This window comes from Mauremys reevesii, linkage group 9 (assembly GCF_016161935.1).
Source record: "Mauremys reevesii isolate NIE-2019 linkage group 9, ASM1616193v1, whole genome shotgun sequence".
Lineage (NCBI taxonomy): Eukaryota > Metazoa > Chordata > Testudines > Geoemydidae > Mauremys > Mauremys reevesii.
Window position 1 is genome coordinate 8,059,040 of NC_052631.1, and position 14,616 is coordinate 8,073,655.

Sequence of the window (14,616 nt, forward strand, 5' to 3'; positions counted from 1 at the left end):
TGTGCTCCTCCCTTTGCCTTGGGGCTCTGCTGGGAAGCAAGAATCCAGCAGACGCTGGCTGCAATGGGGGCAGCACACCAGGGACAGAGAAGTGCAAACCGCAAGCAGGGAAGGATGCGGGAGCAGGACCACAGCTCCCTGGAGAGTGGCCTTGCGTTGAGCCCCCCTCCGCTACCCGGTCTCCGCAACAGCAGCCAGGCCAATAAACACACACGAACCAAGAAGCTCCATAGATTTCTTAAATAATTTAATTGAAAAAAGTATTTCTTTAAAAAATATTTCTACAAATGCATGATTGCATCATTTGTTTTTGTGTTTTTTTTCCTTTTTCACCATTAAATACATCTCAATATATAAAAAAGGTGGCAGGTACAGTACAGGAGAACCAGTTGGGAGGTGGGGGTGGGGGACACACCGCCTGGAGAGACCTCCGAGCATCACAGGTGCAAACCAAGCTGTGCCGAAACGGGACTGGCCGGGGGCGGGCTGGGATATGAAACTCAGGCTCAGGAATGCTGCAGTTGTACGGGAGCGAGTCGGACTCCTCAAGGCCTGCCGCCAATCCACCTTCAGGTAGGGAGTCACAGATGCTGTCCCACTAGCTAGGGCTCCCACCCCATCAGAAGCGCGAGAGCTGGAGTGACGCTAGCACCCAGAGGAACACGGGCAGGTCAAGACAGCAAAGAGGATTACGGTGTTGGTCACTTTGTTTTAGAGCCAGTGGGAAGTCATTTGTCTAGTTCGCAACAGGAGCGAGCTCAGCTAGCGTGAGAGGACCAAGAACCAGCGGGCACTGAGGATGCACCGTGTCTGTTCTAGAAATGAATCTGAGTGCCAGGTGAACCATGGCCCAGACCAAGCTGGCAGGACTCATTGCTAGACCCGCTGCAGAGGCGGCATGGGAGGATGAGGCAGAGATGCAGATCTCAGAGCTACAGCATGCAGAGACAGAAGAAGGGGTGACCAGAGTACAGGACTCGGGGGGGCGTGTTTCTATGCAGACTTGGTGCGAGAGGAGACGACTGTATAAGAAAAGGGGCTGATGGACAGAGCAGAAGTGAGGAGTAGAGACAGAGCAAGTTCTCCTGATGGATCACTGGAGCAGGCAGGGCTGTGGAGTGAGCATTTGCTCTGCAGGGAACAGGGCAGCACACGGCCGCCCAGAAAAGAAAGCTCAAGAGGTGAGGCAGGGGCTAGCGAAGACCAGAGGCGGCCGGAATGAGCCCACTCCTCCTTACAGGGAGCGGCTGACTCGGAAGACCACTGGGGCTGCAGAGAACTGTGCCAAAATGCCAGGAGCTGCAGCTGGAGATTGAGCCAAGTGAATGGAGAACTGCAGCAGCGGGCGCAGGGGAACAAGGTGGTGGGAGGAGGCGGCAAGTGGGTCAGTGCCAGCAATGGCCTCTCTGTGGAAAGGGCACGAGACAATCATCTTGGCCAGGCATTAGTCCTGTATTAGTTAGCTGGGGCACACTGTGAGGACGGGACCCAGCGCAGCAAGTGGGCTCAGCACCAGGGAGACCGTGTAGGGCACGCACACTGGGAGAGCCATTCAAGGTGGAATAAGGGACACCATGAAACAGAGGAAGATCTCTAGCTCTCAGCTTCTTCTGAGGCCTCTCTCCCTCCCCTCCCTGCTACTGCCTCTCTCTCTCTGCTGACTTGAGGGCTCAGTGCTTGGGGAGGGATCGGGATGGGGGGGAGGCACGGCTGTGCAGCAGGCATTCACCCCCTCCCGTCTGCGATCCCTGCTTTGCCCTTCACGACGGCTGCATGATCCCAGGCCCCCCAGCTCCAATCGGACACAGTACGGTGTGCCTGGAGAACAGAGCTCTCTATCACATCATGGTTGCAGTGCAGGCTCTGAGGTGGTTCGCTACTAGAGATACCAGGCTCCCGGCTGCCCAGAAACCGTGTGTATCCGGGCTGTTAGCGTCCATCTCCGGTGGGTGGGACTTCACGCGGATCAACGGTTTCCATCTCAATTCACCCTTGACTGCAAGGGCAGCCCCAGGCAACGTGGTCCCCAAGCTACTGGCAGCTGTTTCTGGGAACTCCAAGGACAGGCACATTCCCAGGAGCGGGAAGCGGCAAACAGCCCCTGCTCTGAGGGAGGTGCAGGGAAAGAGACCAATCAATGCTACTGCCTGCTTCACGGCTGGAGCAGTCGCTGCGGAGCACCCAGAGGAAAGGGACAAAGAGGCAAGTTGCCTTTGTCAGAAACAAACCAGGCCACAAAGGAGCCTGGTTCCTTCCCTGGACAGGAGAAGACGCTGATTGGACAGACAGGGATGGCGCCGCTGAAGAGCCCAACACACATGGCGCATTTCACGCCATTTTGGAAAGGATCCGCTTGCCCCGCTCCACACCATGTGCTGACAGCTGCTGCTGGGAAGCCTGTTGCTAGGCAACTCTGGGCCCTCCGGCGCTGGGCAGCATTAAGCCAGGGGTGTATCCACTCGGCAGCAGACCCATCTCGCCCCGACAAGGCCCTGCTCTGGGCCAGGCTGTGAAACGAGGAGTTTCAAAGCTGGGCCCCGGGTCAGGTGCCACCCCCCGCAATGTCAGCAGTGGTCGCAGTTGCAGAGCCCAGCCTCAGAGCGCAAATGGGCTTTTGAAGGAGTTTAAAAAAAGCAAAGCACAATTAAATGGATGTTCGTTTCATGCCACATGGCATATCCGGACTCAAGTCAGCTGCCTGATGCAGAGCAGATGGCGGTGGACCAGAGAAAGGAAGTGGAACCAGTACAAAAATGGAACAGAACTACCTTTCCCACCCCTCACGCCCTCCCAAGGAGCAATCCAGGACTCCCCCTGGGCTGAGACCTAACCTACGCAATATTTCCATCAGTGAACGGGAAGGTTAAGAGGCAAGGTCTCTAATGAAACTCAGCTGACGACGGTAAGGGTCGCAAACGCTCAGAAGGACTGAATTAAAATATAGCCAGAGCTTGATAGAGTGAAGGAAGAGGCTAAAAAACAAAACTTGGAACAAAGTGCCACGCAACAGAAGTCAGACAAAGCAGAACAGGCCACGATCCCGGAGCTAGAGCGGGTCCCGCCGTGGAAGAACTGGTGCTATGGAACTGCCTCGTTGAGCTGGAGGACAGAACATCACACACAAGAGGAGGGAGGGGATCGTCCAGCCCAACAGGGTGGACCGAGGGCGCTATTCAACTTCGCATTCGGTTCTGGACAAACTGGGGAGAGTTCAGAGCACAGCGACACCTGATTAAGGTTTGAGGAGTGCTAGGGTGATGCCCCCGCTTTATTCAGGCCAGACAAGATGATACTGGCCCCTTCTGACCTGGATCTCCAGGAAGCTAGGATCTGAGGAAGACCTGAGAGAAAAGGCAGGAGATTCAGACTGGTGGGAGGAGAACCATCCACATCAAGGGATGTCAGAGAGGAGCAAGCCCAGTCACACTCACTAGGCTCCACAGACCCACCAGGAAGAAATGGGCTTGAACTGCAGCAAGGAAAACCCAGGTTTCCATCAAACTATTGGCACACAGCACATGTTGATGCCAGCCCTGGAGCGTTCGAAGGCTATGGGGGACACTCCTCTCCCAATGATGGTGCAGGGATCGTCAAGTCAGCGGCACCACAGTGCAGAGAGGCAACTAATAGAGAGGCCAAGGTTATGATGCGACAGACATCCCCGCCCCAGGCACTCCCAGCAAGAGGTATGGACCAGCAGCCAGCGGCACCTGACGCTGGGCAAAATGAGCTTTGGGTTTTCCAAGTTCTGGCTGCTAGGAGAGCAGAGTGGAGGGGTATAGAGACAGGACTCCCCATGACGAGCAGAGAAAACTCCTGAAGAGCCATCCAACTCCAAGCCTTCTATGGTGTTTGGGCAGAAGTAGCTGGCTCTGGCTCAGCGTGCCGGGAAGCTCTCGGGGAAGGGCGTTTGCCTTGAACGGCTTCATCTCCCACTGTTTGAAGTCACCGTGTTTCTCTAGCAGCCATCTTGGCAGCTGTCCCACGTGGGAGGTGGCCAGGCTGGGCAGATTTCAATTTGTATTTGGTTGTCACTTCAACTGATAATATCCAGATTTCTTTTGAAACTTTTTTCCAACTTATCAATTTAAGTTTTCACAGCTGGGAGAGAATGGGGGGTGTGCGTCAACATCACATGTCAAAATACAGAGCATAAATACCCTTAAATCGAAGTCCAATGAGTTCTCAAGCAGCATTTTCCTATTGCTTATCTGTAAATTGCCATTACCACCCATGGAAATATTTCTTTCGTTGGTCTGCGTGTATGTGGTGAAATCGATGTTCACTGCCGATAAACATCTAATCCTTCCAAGCCTAGAGGTGGCTGAGGATCAGGCATGAATTTTATAACTGAGTCACGGGTGTAGCTAGTTGCTGCACTCCACCCGAGTTGTCCCCTCCTTACGTTGGGCTAAGTAGTCCCAAGGGAATGCTGGGATGCTGGAGGACTGAAGTTCTCCAGCAAAGAGCAAAGGTGGGTGGAAGAGGGAAGATGGTCTCTAACAGCTCTCTCCCTGGGGCAGCCCAGGGGATTTGTCTGTCTAGAAGGGCTATCAGCAAGAGTGGCCAATAGACGGGATAGAATGGGGCCTGGCTCAGGAGCCAGGAAAGTCAGACAAGCCCAGCCAGCCTGGGCGGTTTCTCCAATTTGGGGTTGGGCCCAGGCAGAGCTCCTGGTGCCGGCAACAGAGGCTCTGCTCCCAGCCCGCTGGCTGCACCCGCTCGGCTGGTCGTGCCTGGCTTGGGCTCTAGGTTTGTTTTGCACAGTTTGGTTCAGGCTGAGAGGGTTAGAAACCAACACCATATAGTGCCCTACGTGTAGCTCTTCGTGGCCAAGCCTGTGTGACCCCCAAACGCAAGCCCCACTTCCTGCTAAGCCCTCACTCCTTCTGCGGCCAGGGGACAGTACCCTTCTCCTTGCCCTTAGGAACTCCTACAGGGCAAGGCTCCCTAGTAAGCAGTGTGGGGAGGAATGGCGGGCGGGGGGAGGGGAAGCTGGTGGGTTTGTGGACACAGCTGAGGAAGTGGCTAAGACCCTGTATGACCATCATGGCATCGGGTGGCAGGACAGCTACACCTGATTGGCAGGGAAGGGGGTGATACTAGTGAAGCCAGCCCTTCTGCCAGCTCCCTGTGATATTTACAGCCAGGGGCCGGAGCACAGGGCTGGGGGCAGGGAAGGACCATGCCCCGTGCTCCAGGAGGGGGAGAGGTGTACTACACCTGTACAAAGGAAGGAATGGGCTTGTGCTCCGTGTCTCTTGGGTTCTGTACAGCGGCAGAGACTAAGCGAGCGAAGGAAACTCAAGTAAAATTCTTATTGCCTTTATTCTGCCCGTGCCCTCACCCAGCCGGCCAGCACACACGCACACACATGCACGCACACACGCTCGCGCTGGGACTCTCCCGCTCGCTCGGGAAGAGTCGAGCGGCCGGGAAGAGTCAAAGAAGCAGAAGTGAGAGTCTTTTGGCAGCAATCACAGCGTGCGTCAGGGGAGGCTCTGCAGAGATGGCCGCGCTCTGACAAGACCCGCTCCTTCTGCATAAAACATGAGACTGGGGAGAAGCCAGGCTCTTCAGTCAGCTCAGCCTGGCCTCCCCGACGCCTCTCCGAACTCTGGCTGAGCAGGAGCAAGGCTGCCTTTGCTCCCCTGGTCCCTGTGCAAACTCGCGCTGATGGCCTTTCTCCGCAGTCCAGATTCGGCCATAAAACAAAGAGGGACGAGAGATCTGGAGTTGGTCTGTCCAACTCCCTGCATAGTAATCTCACTGGGTTCAGATTCCGGCATCCAGAGCCAAACGGACCGATACCCTCCCTTCCGACACATTCCAGTGCAGATCCCTGTATGGGGGCAGCAGGGGGACATGATTGTCTGGGGCTGCACAGGAGAAGGCCAGGCCGGTCCCTGCTCCATGCCCTTCACGGTTGTGCAGCTGCTGTGTATGCTTGTATCCCCACAACCCCCTCTCCCTCGCTAGGGGCAAGTGCCCACAAGCGCCCGCGTCTCCAAAAGGCGCATAGCAGGAGGAGAACATGTGTGACTTTGGGGTTAAGGAAATCCAAGAAGCGGAACAACTCCTGAACCCACGGCGCTGCGAGCAGTGGCGATGGGGCAGGAAGAGGGGGTGAAGTCTTCATCCGATAATCTGTCTTCAATATGAAGACTGCATCGCCGGCTCTGTTCGAAACACAAACACAAGGCTGGTCTCCCTCTCGGCCCAAGTGCCTTGGATTCAGGGAGGCGCATCCCATCCCATGTGACTGTCAGAGGCCGAGAAGCTCCACGCAAAGGGGAAAAACAGGAGGCCGGGCTGCACCGCAAACTAGAATCTTATCGACAGATTCCCTCAGTCCATTCCAGTCCCAGAATTTCCTGTGGTCAAACCTGAACCGGGAGTGTCTGGTTCATTTGCAGCCTCATGTCCTGAATACTGCTCAGGATCTTCTTTTGATGTCCTGCGAGCGTCACCCCTATCCTGAGCAGGTCTCTGAAAGGACAGGAGGAGGAAACGCTCGTAACAAATCTACACACTCCTTGGAGAACCCTGTGCAGAGGCATTTCCGCTGCAGCATTAACCACTGGCTGATGGAGCAGACAGATATTCCCCAACTGTGTTTAGAGGGGCCCAGAACACGGCAGCAGAAATCCTTTAATGCCTCTTGGCCTCCTGGCCAGACACAACAACAACAATCTAGTCAGGGCCTGCACCTGCCCCTCGCTTTGTATGAATCCCCTCCACCCCCAGCCAGGCACTTATCTGTGTCTACTTCTCATGGCCACTTGGGGTACATCTACAGTGCAACGAGACTCAGAGCCTGGCTCGACTGACTCCGGCTCGTGGGGCTCCAACGTTTGGCAGAGGTGCTGGACACCGATCACAGAGCTGTCCCAGCCCAAGGGGGGAAACTTGTGCCCACTTCATTGTTCTTGGGCAAGAGGCATCTGCCATCAGAGCTGCTGAGTGCCCTTCCTCCCAGGCCCGGCTCCCAGCCCCTTCGGCCCCACTCACTCTGCTGTCATCTGCGCCACCAGGTCGAAGGAGGCAAACCCAGCGTTGACAAAGCTCTCCTTGTACCGTCCCATTTTGATGGCGTCGAGCCAGTCGCCCACGGTGGTGAAGGTGGTGTAATCCGGGACGGTGCGGTCCAGGAGCGGCTGAGACACGCTGCGGGGACCAGAGCGAGCCCAGAGTTAATGCTGGGGGGGGAGGGGGGGCGACGACACAGGGTGCTGTTGGGCTGAGGTAGGTACAGGCCTCCGCCTGGCACTGGAGGATCATGGGGTTCCCCCCTGTGCTGTCTCCACCTGGCTCCCTGCTTCCAGCCCCCTAGGTTCTAGCTCAGCCAATGCCTGGCTCTAGCCCATGCAAGGCAGAATCCCCAGCATTCCCTGCGCTGCAAAGGGACGAGAGGCCTGGCAGGGTCGGTACCGGAGCAGGGAGGGGAGGGGAGGGCATTGCACTGACCCTGACTGGACGCTGGCGATGACCTTCAGGCTGGCAGCATTCCGGATGAGCTTGTCCAGCGTATTCACGATCTGTGCAAACTTGGGCCGTAGGTTGCGGTCACGCACCCAGCAGTCCAGCATGAGCTGGTGCAGCGCCGTGGGGCAGTCCATGGGCGGCGGCAGGCGGTAATCCTGCTCCACAGCGTTAATCACCTGCCAAGACACACAGGCACACACGCGCTCAGAGCGGCCGCGAGCCAGCCAGGCGGCCAGGCCCCTTGGCGCTGCCACAGCCCGGCTCCCTTCCAGGGTCGCACTTACATCCTGGTTGGACATGTCCCAGTAGGGCCGCTCCCCATAGGACATCACTTCCCACATGACTATCCCGTAACTCCACACGTCGCTGGCCGAGGTGAACTTGCGGTAGGCGATGGCTTCCGGAGCCGTCCACCGGATCGGGATCTTACCACCCTGTGGGGAGAGACGCTTAATTCCATTATTTAGTGCCTACCTCAGGGCTCCCCCGCAGCCCCTGCCCTCCGCAGCAGGGCAGAGGGTGCCGACGAGAATCTCACATACCAGCGAGCTGGTGTAGGTGGGGTCCGCGGGGTCGTCCTCCAAGAAGCGCGAGAGCCCGAAGTCTGACACCTTGCACACCAGGTTGCTGTTGACCAGGATGTTGCGGGCGGCCAGGTCCCGGTGCACGTAGTTCATCTCCGCCAGGTACTTCATGCCCGCCGCGATGCCACGCAGCATCCCCACCAGCTGGATCACCGTGAACTGCCCGTCATTCAGCTGCCAGCAAACAGAGGGGAGTGGTCAGAGGGATCTCGAAGGTGAGCCCTTAGTTCCCTGCTTTCACAGGGGGCTTGGGGAGGGGTTCTGGCCTCCCCCTGGAATGAACCTCTAACACCCTCACTGCAGGAAGGGGAAGTGTCGGGGGGGGGGAACCCTAACACACTATTACTCTCCTCAGTAAGGTGCCACCCACCTCCCCCTCAATAGGCTCCTCCAATAGGGCCCCTCCTCCCCATCCCAACACTCGAACCCTGGGGTCGTCAGTGTGAAACGCAGGGAAGCAAATGCACGTTCGGGTCGAATGTGCAGGGAGCGGAGAGTGCAGAGCAGAGGGCTGCCCAGCGAGAGAGAGAAGAAGGGGAGCGATTCCATCCCAGCCTCCTGTCATCCCACACCCCTGTGGCACAGCCTGCCCCACAGCGCAGCAGGCCTGGCCCGAGACGGTGCCTCACCCGGAGGAAGGAGTCCAGGGCGCAGTTCTCCATGAACTCCGTGACGATCATGACCGGCCGGCTCTTGGTCACCACGCCCTCCAGGTGGATGATGTTGGGATGGTCAAACTGCCCCATGATGCTGGCCTCGCTCAGGAAGTCTCGCCGCTGCCGCTCCGTGTAACCCACTTTCAGAGTCTTGATGGCCACAAAGATCTCCCGCCGGCCCGGCAGCTTCAGGCGGCCCCGGCAGACCTCCCCGAACTCCCCTGCAAGAGAAGAACAGCAGAGGGGTTAGAGACAGAGAGAAGCCACTGGCAGCCCCGGCACATGAGCCGCACCGAGTCAGGTGACTTGCCTGCTCCAATCACCTCCTCGATCTTGACACAGGAGATGTCGATCTCTTTGGCAAACTCCCGGACGGCCTCGTTGGGGTCCTCGTAGGTGAAGGGGTCGATGTAAACCTTCATTCCGGGAGTGACTGCAAGAGCAGAGCAAGTCAGACTCGGTGTGAGGGCACAGTACCAGCAACACCCCTCACCCCGACCTACAGCGTTCTAGGACGTCCTGGGGCCCAGACCAGGAACCCCGGCACTAGACACAAAGCCCCCACGACAAAGGAAATCACGCCAGTCTCACTGCCCTGCACACACCTGGGGGTGCAAGGGCGGGTCACACTCCCATACTGCTGCAGCCTGCATTAGGGCCTGGGGTCATACTCACTGTATTGCTGCAGCTTCTCCGTGTACTCCGAGTCAGTACTGCTCCGCTGCTTCCTGCCCAAAGGAGACAAGAGCCATTTCAGGACAGTCCATGCCTGCTGGGTGCCGAGGGGGCCACAAGTAAGTCTGCAAGCCGGCAGCAGAGCAGATGCACCGCGCCGGCACTCCACAGTGTCAGGTCAGCACCTTTCCCCCGCCTTCTCCCTGTACCGTCACCCTCAGCCTAGAAGCAGGACATGGGCATGAACTGCTGGAGGGGACGTTTGGCTCTGGGCTCGGCTGCCCTGATTCACACGGGCTCAGAGGCCTTGCAAGGTTTGCAGCGGGCAGGGCGAGATCTCACAGGTGCACAGGGCGTGTCATGAAGCCGGCTCCACCTGAAGGCCCAATGAGGGCTGCGGTGGTAGAGATAGGTTGAAAGCTGGCTCAGGTTGGGGGCGGGTTGCTAGTTGCGTAAAACCTAGTTTGCATCTGATGGCCTCTAACTGAAGAACAAAGCCGTGGGGAGGAACGCTCGCTGCCACACTCCATTGGTGCAGACCTGCTGCCCAGGGAGGCCAGGTGGGAGCAATGAGGTTCGGAAGGGGCTCCTTGCTCGGCTGATGTTCCCCGACAGGACATCCTCCCCTGCTGGCTTAACCCCCATCTAGCACCACATGCAGAGGGCAATGGAGCCGGACGGGCCTGGAGCGATGGTTATTCTAGTGCAGCGGGAATGGCTCTGCTAGGACCCGATGCGGACACTACGCTCCAGAACCCAGCATGCAGATGGCTATTTGCCTGAGAACACAGGAGGGAAACGCCAAACGCTGCAGCAGGGACGAGGCCCTGTGGGACTCCTAGCCTGGGGCTCACCCCCTTTCCTTCTTCCCCCGCCCCAGAGCCGGTACCTGAAGCAAACAATAGCAATCACCACCACAGCGATGATAAAGACCAGGCCTGCGGTGGCCGAACCCACGATCAGAGGCAACTCCTGGAAGCTCTTCCCGCTGGAGCCTGCGGGAGACACGGGAGGCCGATCAGAACAAGGGGCTGAGCCGGGGCGTGGGATGGGAGGGGGGAGGGGGTCCCAGTCCCAGCGCCTACCGTCTTCTGCAGGTGTCTGGAACTCCACGGGGAGGCTGTACCGGCCATAGCCAGCCACGGTGCGAGCCCGAACCTGCACTACATACAGGGAGTTGGCCGTCAGCCCATCCAGCCGCACCGTGTTCTGCTGGCTGGTGACGGTGTTCGCGATGCCGTCACTCTGGCCCTGCTGTGGGGCAGGAAGATCGGGGTCACTTACAGCGGTTATCACAATCCCAAGCGCCATCCTACCCCCTGCACCGGGGCAACCTCTAACACCGTTACCCGCCCGTGCGCGTCCCGCAGGCAGCACGGGCCTGGGCTCTGCCTTACCTTCTCAAAGTACTTGATTTCATAGTCCAGGATGATCCCGTTGGGTCTCTCCGGGGGCGTCCACGACAGCATCATGCTGCTGCCAGTACTGCCGTGCAGCTGAATTCTGGGAACGGCCGAGGGGGCTGCAAAACAGAGGGAAGGGATGGGTCAGGTTAAGCCGCAGCATTCGCAGCCCCGTGCCGGGGGAAAACATGCCATCAGTCACTTAATTCATCCCCTGGAACGCCCCCACCCCCGACAACGTCTCCCAACCCACAACTGTCTTCTAAGGCTGAGGCCAAATCAACGGAACAAAGATCCCACCAACTGCTGAGGAGACCAAGATCCCTTCCAACTACCTGCCTGTGACTCCATCACACTCCTCCTGCTCTCCAGGGCGCCCTCCTCTGCCTCAGGGACGAGGCCCATGAATTCTGCTCAGTAAGTGGCAGCAGTAGGTTTCCAGTGCATTGGAGCAGAGCCCGATGCAGGGGAAGGTGGAGAGGGAAGGCAGAGAGCGCACAGCTGGGCGGGTCCTGACCTTAGCCAGGTCCACAAGGGAGAAAGCCCATCTGCCCCTGCAAGCCAGGAGTCTCTGAAGCCAGGATTAGAAGCCAGCCGCCCATCTTTGTTTGCAGGAGTTCTGATCTCATTCCCTCCAGGGACATTGATTTAAAAAGAGAGAGAAATAGTCACCCAGGGGATTAGATGCAGGAGCTTAGAGCCAGCAACGCTGCACAAAGGGAGCGAACAAAGGACAGTGGCCTCAGAGAGACTTCCAGCAGGAAACCCTGCTCTGGTTACTTGGGATATTACAGGAGCAGAGCAGAGATGCACCCTCTCCCCAGGCAGCAGCGGCTCCAGCCTGCAGCTGTCTGTACTGACCTGCCTGGTTGGTGGTGATGTTGACGGAGGCGAACTGGGGGGAGTGGGGGCTCTTGCTGGACACGCCGTTCACAGCCTGGATCTCGAAGGTGTACTGGGTGTGCGCCATCAGGTTGCTGATGTAGATGTGCCGGTCCGTCAGGCCGAGCTGGCGAGGCACGAACTCCACGTTGTCGTCGCAGCGCGTGCAGACCCGGCGCTCCACGGTGCACTTCTTGCAGATGATGTTGTACAGCAGGTCATCCCGGCCTCCCGAGTCCCGGGGCTCGCTCCACTCCAGCGCCAGCGACGTCTCGTTCACGTTGGAGATGACGTTGAGAGGAGAGGATGGGATGCCTGCGGACGAGACACTCACGTCAGAGCGGAGTGAGCCCAGAGGAGCCCCCCAAGCCCAGCCCGCACCCCGGTTTGTGGGGAAGTGGCCCAATGGACCCGCAGCCCTCAGGGCTGGATTCACTGCCTCTCGGTGTGGCTGTTTGTCCTTTCCAGTGAGACGGTTATCCAGGACACCCCACTCCCCCAGCAGAGGAGAACTCAAACCAGCAGCACGCACTGCTGCAGCCTGGGACCCTGATCCTGTCCCCCACTGTCAGGGTCTGAGTGACTGGGAGATCCAAGACCTCCGCTGGACGGGGACAGACTTACTGGTGCAAGCACTGTCTGCAGAGTCTGCGTCTGCCCGGAAGTAGCCGATCCGACAGGTGCAGAGCGTCGCTGCCCCAGAGCTCGTCCGGCTGTTGGGGGGGCAGGGTGAGCAGAGACCTTCCCCTTGCTTCGACTTGAAGGTCCCGGGACCACAGGCTGCACGGAGGGGAGAGAAGGGAAAAAATAAACTTTGTTACTAATGCTCCCAGACAGACCCCCCCGCCTGGGTCATTAGCCCCGCATGGACAGTGCGGGAAAAGCTGCGGAAACCCGGGAGCTGTTGGGAAGCCCCTGGAAGGACCCAGCCCACCTGCCCTGACAGGACAATACGAAGATGCCCCCTCAGCCTGGGAGGCTCCCTCGGAGCAGCAGTGGGATTCAGAGTTACAGCAATCGAGGCTGTAAATCTTTCCCAGTGATGTTCTCCAGAGCCCGAAAGGCCAGGATGCCAGATGTCGGCCTCAGCAGGAGGCGCTAGGAAAAGAGCGATTCACCTCAGATTCCTTCTGAACAGAGCGCTGACCCAAGGGACTGGACTGACTGCTGGGAAGGAGCCCAGAACTTTTCTCGTCAGCCCTCTAACCCCCGATGTTCACTGCAGAAACCAACCCAAGCCCTAACACAGAGTTACCAACAGATCCCTCTCCAACACCGCCCACCTTCTCGGCAACCCCAGCCCAACCCTGGTGACTCTGCCCGTTGCTGCGCTCTGGGCCCGGGGATTCCCAGCAGAGTCTTCTAATCCAGCGCTCAGCATGGCCAGCTCTCCAGGAACTGGTTTGTGATGGGAAACATGCCAAGGGCACCTGAGCTGGATGCAAGGGGCTTGCTGGCTGGGGCAGACAAGTGATTGTCACTAGCCCAGCTCAGCTGAGTTTTTCTGGGCTTAGAGTAGCACCCTGGGCTGAAGGTGCCTCCAGGCATGGATGAAGGGCACCTTCCTACAAACATCGACACCTTTGAAACACCAAGGAGGAAGATCACCTAGCCAGGAGTTACTGGCCTTCCAGAGAAGTGGAGTAAATCTCAACCGGACAGAGCCCCCCAAGAGGGGCATAGGGGAACAATCCTACACTGGAAGTCAAAGATGGCAGAGACATCTAGGGTGCCCTCTAGTCCATCTCCTGGGTCAGGGTAGGACTGGCCCCTAGAGCGTGTCTGCCATTGCTTTCTCCTGTCCCAGCCTCGGGAATCCATGTTGCAGAGGGATATATCTCACCAACCGTCAGCCCAAGCTTCCCCTCTCAGTGCCTTCCCATTAGCCCTAGTTCTAGCCCCTTGTACTGAGCTGCACAGCCTCCTCCTCCTTGGCACTTAGCCCCTTCAAACACCCAGGCATTCGGCAGTGCTTTGCCCAGCTGTGTTTTCAATCTTTCCTTCCAGCTCTTCGCTCTGTTCCGCTGACTGTCCCCGAAGCCCTGCACGGCACAACGGTGCCCAGAAGCGAACACAGTTCTAGGCACAGGCTGACCTGAGCGGGACCAACCAGGACCCCTGCCCCTCCTTGCGCTGTGTCCCGAAGCCGCTGCATGTGCAGCCCCAATGCCAGGTACCTCCCTTGCAGCTGTGCCCCCTGGGGCTGCTCTCCCAGCCTTTCTGCTTTCCAAAGGCCTCCTTCCCCAGTCAGTCTGCGTCTCAAAATTATGAGACTCCATTCGCTCCAGCTGTTCCATTTGCCCAGCATGACCCTCAGTCTTCTTTCCCCAGGACAGCCCCGGGCACTTCAGTGGCCACGTCATTAGTTCTCTGCTTCCGCTGGTTTTCCTCACCCCGCCTCGGTTCAGCGCCCGCTGCCTATTTGACTTGCTGGTCACCCCTTCTGCCAGAGGGACCGAGCTGTTCAGACAGGACTCTGCATCGACTCCAGAGGCCCCTCCCCAGCCCTGCCAGTTTTCAGTCCCCGCGACAGTGTCATTCCCCAGCCAGTTTAAAGTCGTTTGTCAAGTAAGGATAAGCCGTTCTACTAGCTGCTTTGCTAAACGGCTGCCTCTGCTGGGCTGCTCACATCTGAAAACCCTCCTGATTCTCACCACAGCCCCTCGCTGAGCAAAAGGCCTGGAGCCCAGGCCTGGTTTGAACAATGGAGCGTTTAACCCTAACAAGGGCTTTGTGAAAAGACTAACAGTACTTGAACCCGAAGGAGCCCAGCGGCAGAGAAGTGCCATGAAACGAACCCAGGTCTCGAGCCATCTCATTCACCCCTGTGGTACCGCTGATCCTGTTCCACGAGACGGCAGGTCAATCTCCAGGACCCTTCCTGAGTTACCAAGTATCAAAGGCACACACAAGGCCACAAAATAAGTTAGA

At 58.0% G+C, this 14,616-nt stretch overlaps 1 protein-coding gene across 2 annotated transcripts in view; it reads right to left on the reverse strand.

The window, feature by feature from the left end:
• Nucleotides 1-230: 230 nt before the first annotated feature.
• The window catches only part of EPHB3 (EPH receptor B3), a 49,853-nt gene continuing 35,467 nt past the window's right edge, over nt 231-14,616 (reverse strand). Inside the window, exons 4-16 of one of the 2 annotated variants that reach the window (XM_039488181.1) lie at nt 12,310-12,465; nt 11,665-12,000; nt 10,798-10,922; nt 10,486-10,654; nt 10,290-10,395; nt 9,401-9,453; nt 9,036-9,158; nt 8,699-8,946; nt 8,028-8,243; nt 7,770-7,919; nt 7,468-7,661; nt 7,012-7,167; nt 231-6,489 (exon numbers count right to left, since the gene is read on the reverse strand). In XM_039488181.1, coding sequence (XP_039344115.1) covers nt 6,381-6,489; nt 7,012-7,167; nt 7,468-7,661; nt 7,770-7,919; nt 8,028-8,243; nt 8,699-8,946; nt 9,036-9,158; nt 9,401-9,453; nt 10,290-10,395; nt 10,486-10,654; nt 10,798-10,922; nt 11,665-12,000; nt 12,310-12,465 — 2,141 coding nt within the window. In that variant the 3' untranslated portion in view covers nt 231-6,380. Of the gene's footprint in view, nt 6,490-7,011; nt 7,168-7,467; nt 7,662-7,769; nt 7,935-8,027; nt 8,244-8,698; nt 8,947-9,035; nt 9,159-9,400; nt 9,454-10,289; nt 10,396-10,485; nt 10,655-10,797; nt 10,923-11,664; nt 12,001-12,309; nt 12,466-14,616 lie in introns of both variants that reach the window. The other variant, XM_039488180.1, reaches the window with a different exon arrangement.